The sequence below is a fragment of the Palaemon carinicauda genome, chromosome 39, assembly GCF_036898095.1.
Source record: "Palaemon carinicauda isolate YSFRI2023 chromosome 39, ASM3689809v2, whole genome shotgun sequence".
Lineage (NCBI taxonomy): Eukaryota > Metazoa > Arthropoda > Malacostraca > Decapoda > Palaemonidae > Palaemon > Palaemon carinicauda.
In genome coordinates this window covers 40386050-40402228 of record NC_090763.1, presented here as the reverse complement: position 1 = coordinate 40402228, position 16179 = coordinate 40386050, and the positions used below count along the sequence as shown (strand labels likewise).

The following is a 16179-nucleotide window of genomic DNA, read 5'->3' as shown; positions in this document are numbered from 1 at the left end:
CTCCGTTGCCGTTTCCTCATCAGTTTTCGGATGAGGAACTTTCTGATGATGATGTTGCTGCACAACAAGATGATCAACAATCAGAACTGGACGAGCCTAAGTCAACTCAACCCTCTTTGGACTTAAGAAAAGTCTTGGCTATTTTCAAAGAGTTGTTTCCTGACCAGTTTGTTTCTGTGGCTCCGCGTTCTCCGCCGTCAGAGTTTGTATTAGGCATGCCTTCTACCGCACCTGCCTTTACTAGACTCGTCCTCGCACGCTCGTCTAAGAGAGCTTTGCGGCTGATAGGAGACTGGTTAGAGTCCAAGAAGAGTTTAGGGAAGACAGCATTTGCCTTTCCCCCTGCTAAACTCTCTTCTAGATCGAGCGTCTGGTATGCCACGGGAGAAGTTCTCGGCTTGGGAGTTCCTGCCTCTGCCCAGGGCGACTTCTCAAGTCTTGTAGACTCTCCCCGCCGCCTTGCCATGAGACGCTCAAAAATTTGTTGGTCATCATCGGACCTGGACCACCTTATGAAAGGGATCTTTAGGGCTTTTGAAGTCTTTAACTTCTTAGACTGGTGCTTAGGAGCCCTAAGCAGGAAAATCTCTTCGACAGATAAAGAGATTTCTTTGCTCATTATGTCCTGCATGGACAAGGCCGTCCGTGATGGGTCGAATGAGCTTGCTGCCTCATTTGCGTCCGGAGTCCTGAAAAAGCGAGTGTCTCTCTGCTCGTTCCTGTCTGCTGGAGTTACACCATGCCAGAGATCTGAGCTTCTCTTTGCTCCCCTTTCCAAGTGCCTGTTTCCAGAAGTCTTGATAAAGTAAATTGCTGCTTCGTTAGTGCAGAAGGACACTCACGATCTGGTTGCGTCCTCAGCTCGCAAAGCTCCCCCTTTGCCTACATTGTCTGCTAGACCGAGGATTGACACTCCAGCGTCTCGCTTTATTCCGCCCTTTCGTGGCAGAGCCTCCAGCAGAGGAGGTGCTCGTGCCGAAGGGAAGCGAGGGAAGAGGAAAGGATCCAAGTCCTCTAAGGGCAGAGTCTGACTGCCCGCAACTTCAGACAGCAGTGGGAGCCAGACTCAAGAACTTCTGGCAAGCCTGGGAGAGGAGAGGCGCAGATTCACAATCTGTGAAGTTGCTCAGAGAGGGGTACAAAATCCCTTTTGTACGCAAACCCCCTCTAGCAACGTCTCCCATCGATCTCTCTCCCAGGTACAGAGAGGAAGAAAAGAGACAAGCCCTGAAACTGGAAGTGTCTCTTTTGCTAGAGAAGGGAGCGGGGGTCAAAGTCTCGGACCTTCAATTACCGGGATTCTACAACCGCCTCTTCCTGGTTTCAAAGAAGACAGGAGGTTGGAGACCGGTGCTAGACGTCAGTGCTCTGAATGTCTTTGTCACAAAGACGAAGTTCTCCATGGAGACCACAAAGTCAGTCTTAGCAGCGGTCAGAAGGGAAGACTGGATGGTCTCCCTAGACCTAAGGGACGCCTACTTCCACGTCCCCATTCACTCAGACTCCCAACCTTTTCTGAGATTCGTTTTCGAAAATGTGGTCTACCAGTTTCGGGCCCTGTGCTTTGGCCTAAGCACAGCTCCTCTCGTGTTTACGAGGCTGATGAGGAATGTAGCCAAATTCCTCCACTTATCGGACATCCGAGCCTCCCTTTATTTGGACGACTGGCTTCTCAGAGCCTCTTCCAGTCGTCGCTGTCTGAAGGATCTCAAGTGGACTCTAGATCTGACCAAGGAATTGGGACTCCTAGTCAATTTGGAAAAGTCGCAACTGGTCCCATCCCAAACTATTGTGTCTTTAGGGATGGAGATTCACAGTCTAGCTTTTCGGGCTTTTCCGTCGGCCCCCAGAATAAGTCAAGCCCTGTTATTCATCCAGAACATGCTGAAGAAGGAACGCTGCTCAGTCAGGCTGTGGATGAGTCTGGTAGGGACGCTATCATCCCTGGAACAATTTGTGTCACTAGGAAGACTACACCTCCGTCCGCTTCAATACCATCTAGCTTTTCACTGGAAAAAGGACAAGACGCTAGAAGCGGTCTCGATCCCGATTTACGAAAAGATGAAGTCTTGTCTGACTTGGTGGAAGGACAATATCAACCTAAGAGAGGGTCTTCCCCTGGCTGTTCAGACTCCCAACCACGTTCTTTTCTCAGACGCATCGGACGTGGGCTGGGGCGCGACACTAGACGGTCGGGAATGCTCAGGACTGTGGAACTCGAGTCAGAGGAGCATGCATATCAACTGCAAGGAGCTGTTGGCAGTACATCTGGCCTTGAAAAGCTTCAAGTCTCTCCTTCGAGGGAAAGTGGTGGAAGTAAACTCAGACAACACCACGGCCTTGGCGTACATCTCCAAACAAGGAGGGACCCACTCACGGACGTTGTACGAGATCGCAAAGGACCTGCTCATCTGGTCAAAATGTCAAGACATCTCCCTAGTAACGAGGTTCATCCAAGGCAACTTGAATGTCATAGCAGATTGTCTCAGTCGGAAAGGGCAAGTAATTCCAACAGAATGGACCCTCCACAAGGATGTGTGCAAGAGACTTTGGGCCACTTGTGGCCAACCAACCATAGATCTCTTTGCAACCTCGCTGACCAAGAGGCTTCCAATCTATTGCTCCCCAGTCCCGGACCCAGCAGCAATACATATAGATGCCTTTCTCCTAGATTGGTCACATCTGGATCTCTACGCATTCCCACCGTTCAAGATTGTCAACAAGGTACTGCAGAAGTTCGCCTCTCACGAAGGGACAAGGTTGACGCTAGTTGCTCCCCTCTGGCCCGCGAGAGAATGGTTCACCGAGGTACTTCGATGGCTAGTAGACGTTCCCAGAAGTCTTCCTCTAAGGGTAGACCTTCTACGTCAGCCTCACGTAAAGAAGGTACACCAAAGCCTCCTCGCTCTTCGTCTGACTGCCTTCAGACTATCGAAAGACTCTCGAGAGCTAGAGGCTTTTCGAAGGAGGCAGCCAGTGCGATTGCTAGAGCAAGGAGAGCGTCCACCATTAGAGTCTACCAATCGAAGTGGGAAGTCTTCCGAGACTGGTGCAAGTCAGTTTCTGTATCCTCGACCAGTACCTCTGTAGCTCAAATAGCTGATTTTCTCTTATACCTGAGAAAAGGACGATCCCTTTCAGCTCCCACTATCAAGGGCTACGGAAGCATGTTGGCATCGGTCTTCCGGCATAGAGGCTTAGATCTTTCCAACAATAAAGATCTTCAAGACCTCCTTAAGTCTTTTGAGACCACCAAGGAGCGTCGTTTGGCTACCCCTGGTTGGAATTTAGACGTGGTACTAAGATTCCTCATGTCAGACAGGTTTGAGCCGCTACAATCAGCCTCCCTGAAAGATCTCACTCTAAAGACTCTTTTCCTGGTTTGCTTAGCCTCGGCTAAAAAAGTCAGTGAGATTCATGCCTTCAGCAAGAACATCGGATTTTCGTCAGAAAAAGCCACCTGTTCGCTACAACTTGGTTTTCTAGCCAAAAATGAGCTGCCTTCTCGGCCTTGGCCTAAATCTTTCGATATTCCCAGCTTATCGGAGATTGTAGGCAATGAACTAGAAAGACTCTTATGCCCTGTGAGAGCTCTTAAGTTCTATTTAAAGCGTACCAAACCTTTACGAGGCCAATCTGAAGCTTTATGGTGTTCAGTTAAGAAACCATCTTTGCCTATGTCAAAGAATGCTTTATCATACTTTATCAGACTGTTAATACGAGAAGCTCATTCACATCTGAGTGAGGAAGACCGAGCTTTGCTTAAGGTGAAGACGCACGAAGTTAGAGCTGTTGCAACTTCCGTGGCCTTTAAGCAAAATAGATCTCTGCGAAGTATAATGGACGCAACCTATTGGAGAAGCAAGTCAGTGTTCGCGTCTTTTTATCTAAAGGATGTCCAGTCTCTTTACGAGGACTGCTACACACTGGGACCATTCGTAGCAGCGAGTGCAGTAGTGGGTGAGGGCTCAACCACTACAATTCCCTAATTTCATATCCTTTTAATCTTTCTCTTGAAATGTTTTTAATGTTGTTTTTATGGGTTGTCCGGAAGGCTAAGAAGCCTTTCGCATCCTGGTTGATTTGGCGGGTGGTCAAAGTCATTTCTTGAGAGCGCCTAGATTAGGGGTTTGATGAGGTCCTGTTGTATGGGTTGCAGCCCTTGATACTTCAGCTCCTAGGGGTCGATCAGCATCCTAAGAGGATCGCGAGGCTCCGTAAGGAAGACGTACTTATAAGGCAGAGTAATCGTTCAAGTCGACTTCCTTACCAGGTACCTATTTATTTTGTTTTTGTTATTTTGATAACTTCTAAAATGAAATAAAAACTCTTAGCTCATAAAATGTAAACATATATTACTGGTCTCTACCCACCATCCTGGGTGTGAATGAGCTATATATTCACCGGCTAAGTTAAATATTTAAAAATGATATTTTAATTATAAAATAAATTTTTGAATATACTTACCCGGTGAATATATAAAGTAAATGACCCTCCCTTCCTCCCCAATAGAGACGCAGTGGGACGAGGAGAAAATTGAGTCTTTGTTTACATAGAGCTTGGTATCTGGCCGACAGATGGCGCTGTTGGGCACACCCGCAACCTGTATAGTGATCGCTGGCGAGTTTTTTCTGTACAGTTTTTGTCTGTCGAGCAACAGAGTTGCAGCTATATATTCACCGGGTAAGTATATTCAAAAATTTATTTTATAATTAAAATATCATTTCACGATATCTTACTGACATGACCATTCACTTTTCACAGAAGTACCTCACTGATGTAACCTATCATGCATATTAGTATGATATCTCCTTCACATTATTAATGTCCTTCACTTATTATTACTATATACTTAATCCTTTAATCCTTTTCCCAAATCCCTTTTGTATATATACTTTGCTCTCCCACACACATCTACAACGTATCGTTCCAACTCTTGATTCTCTTAATTTTTTCCGATTTCATTCATCTTCTCTTTTCTAGCATTCATTCATCATTTTCATCTTATTAATATTTCTAAACCCCTTTCTTATCCTTCATTCCATGTATTCTCATTCCTATATTTTATTCCTTCTTGCATTTACCAAATTCATTGATTTCGCTAATTTATTTTAGATAGCATAGATTTGGCTGAAGGAATGTGCAAGGAGAAGGAACTTGGCTACCGCAAGGTCCGGGCAATCTGAACGCATGCCCGTATGCACGCACGCTACCGCTTCCCTCTGCCTCGTCCTTCTCTCTCCCTGGTGTTTCATTTAACTGTATCCAATAATAATGCATATAATATTCACATTTTAGTATCCAATTCATAATTACCACCATAGCAAATTATAATCTTATGCATTGTTTACATTTAAACCAGCTGATCAACCCTGCCTAGTCTGTCGTCAACCTCAATTTTCAGATCAAATAACTCATTTCCTATATTAATAATGCATGCTACCGCCGATGCACGATATTTTATAGTTTTTAGCTCTGTGGTGCTTGATTATAATGCCTCAAGAGATACTTAACAACAAAAAACAAAGATTTGTAGATTTGATCAGCTAATTTGAATGTAAACAATGGTTGAGATTATAATTCACTATGTATTTAATTATAAATTCTATAGTAAGATGTGAATATTACATGCATTATTATTGGATATAGTTGAGTGAAACACCAGTTTAATCAAAATCCGGTTTATTTCAAATATAGCTGTAATTTTGTACCACAGTAAATGGATACGCACTGTACAGGGAAAGCTAGGATAGTGGCGTGCAGCGCTCCCAGTATAAAGGAGTGCGGGAGAATTTTTATTTAATAGGGATTGCATTGTTCTTGGCCAACCCAATGCTGTTGCCAACTATTAAAAATCAAATTCTTAACGTTGGGTGAACAATAACCATATTTTTTTTCCTCCTTGGCTGCAAAAAACTAAAACCACAAAGTAAGAAACTGCGATTAATGAGGTCTGACTGTATGAATATAACTCATTAAACTACTCCATTCTTGCTAATAAAAATAGTAATGTATGATTATCTCTACTTTACAGTAGTACCTGTAGGCCTTCTTAGTTTTGTTACTTCATTTTTTATTTATCTATACTGTAGTAGTACCTGTACTTCACGGTGGTTTTTTATTTCTGTATCATTTAGTAATGGGTAGAAATGAAAGTTTTCCATTGACTAATCATTGATTTAATTGTTGGTTTTATTCTGGTGAGAAAATAAATTTAGACATTATACTGTAGTACTAGATTGCATTGTAACCTTTGATTGTAAAATATTTCAGTGACACAAGGCTTCCCCAGTCTCGTACAAAAGAAGAAGAAAAACGATTAGAAGTTGAAGTATCAAGGATACAAAAATGGCTGAAGATGATAAAAGCATGGGATAAGTATTGGGGTAAAGAAAAACTCACAAAACGAATTTATAAAGGAATACCCGACAGATTTCGAGGTGATGTTTGGGCGAGATTATTACTTCTAGAGCAACTAAAAGAGGAACAGATTGGGAAATATGAGGTAAGTTCAGATGAGGTAGATTCAGACTATTTTGTCCTGAATGCAGTGTGTTGCAAAGCTTAAATTCTGTATTCTAAAGTATTTAAGCGCTTCAGTTCTACTGTTTTCTAATATCTTATGCCTTCTCATTCTTAAAAGAAGTAATAGATCAGAAGTTATGAACAGTAGTGTATGTGTTTAATGGTAGATTTACTAAGACTTAAGAAAAAGATATAATTTGCTATAATATAGTTTAAATATGGGTTTTCTATTTAACAGTATTATTGTACTCGTACTTTTCATGGTTTCTTAACACTTTAACAGGAAATGAAGAAACTGGGATGTAAATGGTCAACTGATGTAAGACAAATTGACTTGGATGTTAATAGAACATACAGGGACCACATGTTTTTTCGTAAGAGATATGATGAGAAGCAGCAGCAACTTTTTCATATTCTTGGTAAGATTGACATATTATATGTATTACTGAAATATTTTGTTACATAAACATTTCAAAGAATAGTACTGTCGGTGAAATTGGAAGTAGAGTGATCAAATGTTATGGTAAGGAATTAAGAGTGGTATAGAAATAAAATTTGTGATGGAGTTGCAAGAAAAGGTTTTCGTCCTATTCATGCATTAAAATTTTCTGCTTAGAATTACAGTATATAGAATGGAACAGAGCAAGTATTACTCAGGATGAAGCCATCGGCTATATGCACTGGGTACGAATAGGACCCATACTAATATACTAGAAACACTATGCAAAACATGATTGATTTTGCCTAGGGTTTGAAGTAGGGTAGTTTAGGCTAAAATTACTGCCTTTGCCTGAAGGCGCTATCCTTCTCAGATTGCACGAACATAGTAAATCTAGTAAAAACTTATGAAGCTCACTGATACCAACCCAAAAGAGATGGGTAATAGTTTGAGTGGCAATATCATGCCCCTGTAATCCACCATACTAGTTTTCTCTGGACCTTCTCCTGAACTTACTTTACTTCTAAATTTTGAGTCTTTAAAGGGAATGCATTCAGACACAAACTGAACATACACTCATCACAAAGGTTGTCCAAAATTACAATCTTGCCCTCAATGCATAATGGAAATGAGATTGTGGATCTATATCACTCAGCAATAAATCTTTGACAAGTAACACAGGAATGCATAAGAAATACAGTAGACACTCCCCCATTATTATGAAGCTAAGTAACCCTTTAAATCACAATAAATGTCTATTCGTGGGTAGAAATAATTACTGAACAGTGACGTGGTTACTGCAAGGCCAGGAGCTCTTGTTGTCATACAGTGCCATATAAACTCATAGTACTCCACCAAAGGGACAAAACTTTTACAGTGAAAGAAAATGGGAAATATTTCGAATTTTAGGGTAGATATCTACATTTAATCAGCTTTGAGAAGAAAGCAATATAATCATCTATGGAGATTCATAAAAATAATATTGTAATTGTAAAATAAGCAAAATTTCTTATTAAAAAATTCTAATGTAGGTATTTGAAGTACCTGAATTGCACACAAGTATAAAGAATGTAAAAATTCAGAGGAGTAAAAATAAAAATTTTTGAAATGAGCTGGTGATACAGGAATTGGGTAATGACTAAACCTGGAAGTAACAAAGGCTATTTTTACCTTTCCCTCATGAAGGTAGAACTTTGAAATGTAGGTGATCAGTTATGAAAAGACAAATATTTATTAAGGTATACTGTATAAGAATGTGGTGATTGGAAACTTGAGATAGTGTAGAAAAATAGCTGAGTGAATTCTTGAGCTATTGGTGTCAGCCCTATGGATATCAAAACTTTGAGGAGTAAAGTTTATACCTACTGATGGATTCACAACATAAATAATTGGTGTTTTTCTGCCTTGGTAAAAAAGATGTCTGTGTTTCCGGGGGTATAGGGATAGAAAATCTAGCAGTAATAATTTTTTTTAGGTTGTGATGCAAACCAGTTATAATCTTCCTCCTCATAATATCTCCTAAAGCTCAGCACAACATAAGAATGACACGCCATGTAAAGCTGCCAAGCTTTGAAAGCAATGTTTCTCTTCTGCTTTAGGAAAAACTAGAAATATTGTTTTATGCAGTTATATCAATGACCTTTTTAAGATTAGGTATTTTAAAACTTTATTAAGGGTTACAAGAGCTGTTTCTTGCATCATAGTCATTGTTACATAATCATGCACATGTATTACCTAAACACATGGATAATTCAACATTAGGAAGATTCAGCTAAAAATATATGTAGGATGCCTTATTGCCTAAAGTTACAGTATGGTTTCTCAGATTGTTCCAGGAGTCCAGATCACTTATTTTCAGTTAATTGTTATTGGTGATTAACCATATGTGGGGCATTTTATTCTATATTTTTGAATAGTGTCTACTCTTCAGTATTTCACACCATAATTTTTCAATATTAAACGTAGCCGGTGATCATATAAGCTGCAACTCTGTTGCTCGACAGAAAAACCTACGGTCAAAATACGCCAGCGATCGCTATGCAGGTGGGGGTGTACATCAACAGCGCCATCTGTCGAGCAGGTACTTAGTACTCCAAGTAAACAAAGAACCAATTTTCTCTCTGTCGGGCTACCGGCAAGACCTACTAATACGCTGTTACTAACTGGATTTGTTTTCACAACTATTTGGTGAAGTACACTATTCTAGTTTTGAGCTTTCGCTATGCAGGTGTTTTATCTTCATCTCAAAACTTGAACTCGTTTTGGATAGATTTGATTAGGGTGACAAAGAGAGTATGGACTCTCTTTCACTTTTAAATGGCCGACCCTTCCCTTAGACGGAAGTGTGTTTAGGTTTTTAGTAATTTTGCTTAACACGTTATAGATCTATATATTTTATATCTCTCCGCCTTTATTAGGCCTCTTCGATTAACTTTCCATTTATTATAAACATATAAAGATAATTTTTATGTTTTGTTTATATGCGACCTTTCCTGATAGTAGTCGGTCCTAACTTGGAACCAAAGTTAATCAACATTGAGCCCGTTATATCGTATTTAACCTTTAAAGAATTTAAAACTTTTTAAATTTAATGTTTTATGAAAGAATTTCTTTGATAGTCTTCGTACTGTTTTCAAAGATGAACTAACGTTTAGTTTTTTATGCTACGCAGTTGTTGACGTTCAGGACGTTCAACATGCGCTCTATCGTTACGATAGAGAGAGAGTGTATCACGGTTTCACTTTGCAGTAAGAGTAAATCGATTCTGACGTTTTGTTCATTCTTTCTTAGCTTAAATGTTTTAAATTCTAATTTAAAGGAACTTTTTATTTGGAAAACCTTTCAGTTTTTTCCTTTAGTCAAATAACATGTTTTTTTTTGACGATATATAATTGGGCTCTTCTCTTAGGTGCGAAATCAATAGAGAAAGAGAGAGAGAGATAAAGACGGAGGGAGAGAGAGGAGAGAAAACGTTCCGTTCAAGCGGGTAACGTTTTTCTCGTGTTACTCTCGTCCCTAGTCGCTGTACGGGGAAGAAGGTAAAACGTTTCTAGGGTTTTATTCTTGTCCCCAGGCTATGTGCGGTGAGAGATTGTAAACGTAGTTTATTTGAACTAGTGTTTAGTCTCTTTCCCAGCCACTGAATTTTTTATCTTTATATATGTTTTCTGTTTTTTGCTAGTATTAATGAGCTGCATTATACGACTGATTTCGCAATTACTACCTTTTAATGAGGGTAGAATTGCGTGTTTCAGGTAGAAATCAGTAAAAGTTTCGATTTCAGTGAAATAAGTGCAAAACAGAAAATCGAAGTGATAAAGTGATATGCGCAAAGTGTTACAGTGTTGCGTCCGAGGGTTCGTCTGTTCGTGCCTGTCGTTCACCTAGTCCGGGACCTCTTGCAAGCTCCCAAGCCCAGGGGAGAAGTAATGTCGAACGACTTATGGGTTCGTCAGGCCTTGATCAACGAACAGACGTTTCCCTCCGTGGTTTCGGGCGTATCTACCCAAGATCGCCCCACCCACACAAAGACGAGAGAGCCCATTTATTTCTCGTCTGCGGAAGAGGTTTCTCGTAAGAAACCATGGACCAAGGTCTCGCAGCTTATTAAGCGCAAGTCGGTCCCTTCCGCGCAAGTCCAACGGCCCAGTTGTAGCCACTGGGTCAGTTCGGACTCGCTGCAGTCTTCCGACGACTGCTCACCTCCTAAGAGAGGCAAAGCGGTACCGCATCAGGCAGTCACACCGTCTGTTGCCGCACCTGCTCCTGTAGACCCTAAGTGGTCTTTGCTGCAGACCATGCAGTCTCAGTTAACGTCATTGATGCGGGACTTTCGTGCGGAGAAGGTTGACACTGCACCAACCTCTAGCCTACAACCAACACGGTTGTGCGTCCTGTGGACGCTGAGGCGACCTTCTGCCGCACTCCAGCTGAGAGAGTCCCGCCACCCATGCGTTCCAGTGTACCCTGCCAGCCGCATGTTGACGTTCAGTAACGCACGGAACCTTCCGTTGACGTTCGCGAGGTACAACAACAGTCTAAGTTGTTTTGTTTTGACGCGGTGCGTCAACCTCCGCATTCTAGAGTTGTTTTGACTGCTCAGTATAGACAGTCAAAGCAGTCTCGAGTGAACACTGTATGTCCTCACGCACCTGTTGTGGTTGACAGTTCAGTTGTTGACAGTTCACAGACTGTCAAGCAGTTACATGACGTTGCCTTCTGGTCTGCTACTAATGCACCAGTGAGAGACTCACTGAGATAACCTAGCTTTTATCGGACAAGGTTCCTGTAGATGAGAAAGTGCTGTTCTCCCTCCTACTGATATTCCCTTGAGGACTCTGTCATTTGGAGAGGAGCCTTAAGCTGCTTAGCCTCCTATGGACTTTAATTAAATCATGATGATTTTTTAAGGATCTTCGTCCGGATCTTGTAACTGCTGCTCCTCGTTCGCCTAAACGTCAGAACTTACACTAGGCCTAGCTACTTCGAAGCCGTTGTTTTTAAGCTAGTGCTCTCTCGCTCTCCTAGAGAGCGTTACGTTGGCTAGGCGACTGGTTTTTGCACCAGGAGGAGTTTTAGGGATACAGCCTTTGATTTCCCTTCTTTTAAACTGGCTTATAGAGCGAGAGTCTGATAGGACACAAGAGAAGTTCTCGGCTTGGGAGTTCATGCCTCTGCCCAGATAGACTTCTCAATTCTGGTAGACTCGCCCTGGCGCCTAGCCAGGAGACGCTCCAAGCTGTTTACAGGTCAACTTCTCAACTTTTGTCGAGCCTTTGAAGTTTTGCTGTACTATTATGTCACACATAACAAGGCTTTCAGGGATGGTAAATGGTTCCGCCTCAGTCGCTAACCCCGTCTGTTGCCACACCTGCTCCCGTAGACCCTAAATGGGCTTTGCTGCAAGACATGCAGTCCAAGCTTGTGTACTTGATAGAGGACTTAAATGCGGAGAAGAACCTTCTGGCCAACACCTTCCAACCGGTTGGTTGTGCGCCCTGTTGATGCTGAGGTAACCTACTCGCGTCTGCCAGTTGAGGTGGTTCCTCCTTCTGGCCAACAACCTTCCAACCGGTCGGTTGTGCGCCCTGTTGACGCTGAGGTAACCTACTCGCGTCTGCCAGTTGAGGTGGTTCCTCCACCGATGCGACCCAGTGTGGGTTGCCAGTCGCACGTTGACGTTAAGCGACGCTCGGAGGTGGTTGTTGACGTTCAGGACGTTCAACAACCAGCAGAGGTGACTTGTTGTGACGCAGTGCGTCAACCTCAGCAACCCGGTAGGGTGTTGACTGCACAACCCAGACAGTCTAGACAGTTTCGGGTTGACGCTGTACTTCCTCGCGCACCCATGGTTGTTGACAGTTCACAGACTGTGCAGCAGTTCCATGATATTGCATCCGGCTCCGTCACGCATCCACCAGTGCGACCGGATTCAGCGAGTCAGACGTTGCCCACTCCGTTGCCGTTTCCTCATCAGTTTCGGATGAGGACGTTGCTGAACAAGACGATCAGCCCCCAGCCCTGCTATCCATCCAGAAGATGCTGAAGAAGGAACGCTGCCCAGTCAGGCTGTGGATGAGTCTGGTAGGGACACTGTCATCCGTGGATCAATTTGTGTCACTAGGAAGACTACACCTCCGTCCTCTTCTATACCATCTAGCTTTTCACTGGAAAAAGGACAAGACGCTAGAAGCGGTCTCGATCCCGGTTTCCGGAAAGATAAAGTCTTGTCTGACTTGGTGAAAGGACTATATGAACCTTAGAGAGGGTCTTCCCCTGACTGTTCAGACTCCCAACCACGTTCTCTTCTCGGACGCATCGGACGTAGGCTGGGGTGCGACATTAGACGGTAGGGAATGCTCGGGATTATGGAACGCGAGTCAAAGGACAATGCATTTCAACTGCAAGGAGCTACTGGCAGTACGTCTGACCTGGAAAAGCTTCAGGTCTCTCCTTCAAGGCAAAGTGGTGGAGGTGAACTCGGACAACACCACGGCTTTGGCGTTCATCTCCAAGCAAGGAGGGACCTACTCTCTGACATTGTACGAGATCGCAAGGGACCTCCTCACCTGGTCAAAAGGTCTAGACATATCACTAGTAACGAGGTTCATCCAAGGCAACTTGAATGTCATGACAGATTGTCTCAGTCGGAAGGGACAAATAATTCCAACAGAATGGACCCTCCACAAGGATGTATGTAAGAGACTTTGGGCCACCTGGGGCCAGCCAACCATAGATCTCTTCGCAACCTCGATGACCAAGAGGCTCCCAATATTTTGCTCACCAATCCCGGACCCAGCAGCAGTTCATATAGATGCCTTTCTACTAGATTGGTCACATCTAGATCTATATGCATTCCCTCCGTTCAAGATTGTCAACAAGGTACTGCAGAAGTTCGCCTCTCACGAAGGGACAAGGTTGACGCTAGTTGCTTCCCTCTGGCCCGCGAGAGAATGGTTCACCGAGGTACTTCGATGGCTAGTAGACGTTCCCAGAACACTTCCCCTAAGGGTGGACCTTCTACGTCAGCCACGCGTAAAGAAGGTACACCAAGGCCTCCACGCTCTTTGTCTGACTGCCTTCAGACTATCGAAAGACTCTCGAGAGCTAGAGGCTTTTCGAAGGAGGCAGCCAGAGCGATTGCTAGAGCAAGGAGAACATCCACCCTTAGAGTCTACCAATCGAAGTGGGAAATCTTCCGAAACTGGTGCAAGTCAGTATCCGTATCCTCGACCAGTACCTCTGTAACTCAAATAGCTGACTTCCTCTTATATCTGAGGAAAGAACGATCTCTTTCAGCTCCCACTATCAAGGGTTACAGAAGCATGTTGGCATCAGTCTTTCGTCACAGAGGCTTAGATCTTTCCAACAATAAAGATCTACAGGACCTCCTTAAGTCTTTTGAGACCACGAAGGAGCGTTGTTTGGTTACACCTGGTTGGAATTTAGACGTGGTACTAAGATTCCTTATGTCAGACAGGTTCGAACTGCTACAATCAGCCTCCCTGAAAGATCTCACCTTAAAGACTCTTTTCCTGGTATGCTTAGCCACAGCTAAAAGAGTCAGTGAGATTCATGCCTTCAGCAAGAACATCGGATTCTCATGTGAAACGGCTACATGTTCTACAACTTGGTTTTCTAGCCAAACACGAGCTGCCTTCTCGGCCTTGGCCAATATCGTTCGATATTCCAAACTTATCGTATGGTTGGAAATGAACTAGAAAGAGTCTTATGTCCTGTAAGAGCTCTTAAGTTATATTTAAAAACCTTTACGAGGCCCGTCTGAAGCTTTATGGTGTTCAGTTAAGAATCCATCTTTGCCTATGTCAAAGAATGCATTATCCTATTTTATCAGACTGTTAATACGAGAAGCTCATTCCCATCTGAATGAGGAAGACCAAGCTTTGCTGAAGGTAAGGACACACGAAGTTAGAGCTGTCGCAACTTCCGTGGCCTTTAAACAAAATAGATCTCTGCAAAGTATAATCGACGCAACCTATTGGAAAAGCAAATCAGTGTTCGCGTCTTTTTATCTTAAGAATGTCCAGTCTCTTTACGAGAACTGCTACACTCTGGGACCATTCGTAGCAACGAGTGCAGTAGTGGGTGAGGGCTCAACCACTACAATTCCCTAATTCCAAAACCTTTTTAATCTTTCTCTTGAAATGTTTTATTATTGTTTTTGGGTTGTCTGGAAGGCTAAGAAGCCTTTCGCATCCTACTTGATTTGGCGGGTGGTCAAAGTCATTTCTTGAGAAGCGCCTAGATTAGAGGTTTTGATGAGGTCCTGTTGTATGGGTTGCAACCCTTGATACTTCAGATCCTAGGGGTCGCTCAGCATCCTAAGAGGATCGCGAGGCTCCGTAAGGAAGACGTACTTAAAAAGGCAGAGTAATTGTTCAAGTCGACTTCCTTACCAGGTACTTATTTATTTTATGTTTGTTACTTTGAATAACTGCTAAAATGAAATACAAAATACTTAGCTCATAATAATGTAAACATGTAATGCTGGTCTCTACCCACCCCCCTGGGTGTGAATCAGCTTATATGATCACCGGCTAAGTTTAATATTGAAAAATGTTATTTTTATTAATAAAATAAATTTTTGAATATACTTCGGTGATCATATATTAAAGGACCCTCCCTTCCTCCCCAATAGAGACCCAGTGGACCGAGGAGAAAATTGGTTCTTTGTTTACTTGGAGTACTAAGTACCTGCTCGACAGATGGCGCTGTTGATGCACACCCCCACCTGCATAGCGATCGCTGGCGTATTTTGACCGTAGGTTTTTCTGTCGAGCAACAGAGTTGCAGCTTATATGATCACCGGGTAAGTATATTCAAAAATTTATTTTATTAATAAAAATAACATTTTTCAGTAACTATATTGAGGGAAAAGCATCAAATATTATTGTTGCACTTTGAACCTAGTTTTTAATATTTTCGTTTGAGTATAATTATAAATGACTAATTTTTTTTTTATATGGTTTGGGTTTACAGTTAAACAAGTTGATGGGAAACTGTTGTGATGTCTTTAGACAGCTGTGGACAAGAATCAAACATATTTTGTTCCATCACTAAGAGCAGCGCTTTTGCTCTTTATCGGGGATATACTTTCGGCGAAGTTGGAAGGCTAGTAATAAGACTTATAATGAGGTATAACTACCCCATCATTAGTTAGCAGGGGTTAGGAGGTAGCAACGGCTACCCCGCTTACATATACACCTGTGGTGCCTTGTCACTTTTGCTTTTGGCTCAATGGAGAGTGGACAGTTTTCTCTCTCCAAGGTTCAATTTCTTTATACTGGTCATTGACTAATTTTTTCTTTAAGTTTTTTGTTTATTTTTCACAGATGTGAGTGTTGCTGTTTAGGAGATGGCGTAGTACCGTTTTTTTCTCAAGGACAGAGAAACCTTTTCATATGATCTCTTCCCTTTACCACCGGGCAGCCTGTAGGCTGGAGGGAGGGCTCCCCTGCTTCCCCCTAGCACAGCAGCTTTATCCTCCTTCACAGGGGAGTTGCAGGTACAGTATAACCACTTCCCTTGTGTAACCTGGTATATGCACATATATTTGTTACGTTCCCATACCTCTTGACAAGGTGGGATTAGGTAATGTCTATGATTGGTTCAAAGAATCCTATGATTTAGGAGAAATTCTTACCTGGACAAGTATCACAAGCACACAGATTGCTCAGGCCACTAAAGTGTGGTAT

General features: G+C 42.6%; 1 protein-coding gene across 3 annotated transcripts in view; it reads left to right on the top strand.

Moving 5' to 3' along the window:
• LOC137631140 (USP6 N-terminal-like protein) overlaps positions 1–16179 on the top strand; it is a 268611-nt gene that overhangs the window by 121235 nt on the left and 131197 nt on the right. For all 3 annotated transcript variants that reach the window (XM_068362816.1, XM_068362815.1, XM_068362814.1), the window contains 2 exons: positions 6274–6505; positions 6809–6944. In XM_068362816.1, the coding sequence (XP_068218917.1) occupies positions 6274–6505; positions 6809–6944 (368 nt within the window). The remainder of the gene's footprint in view (positions 1–6273; positions 6506–6808; positions 6945–16179) is intronic.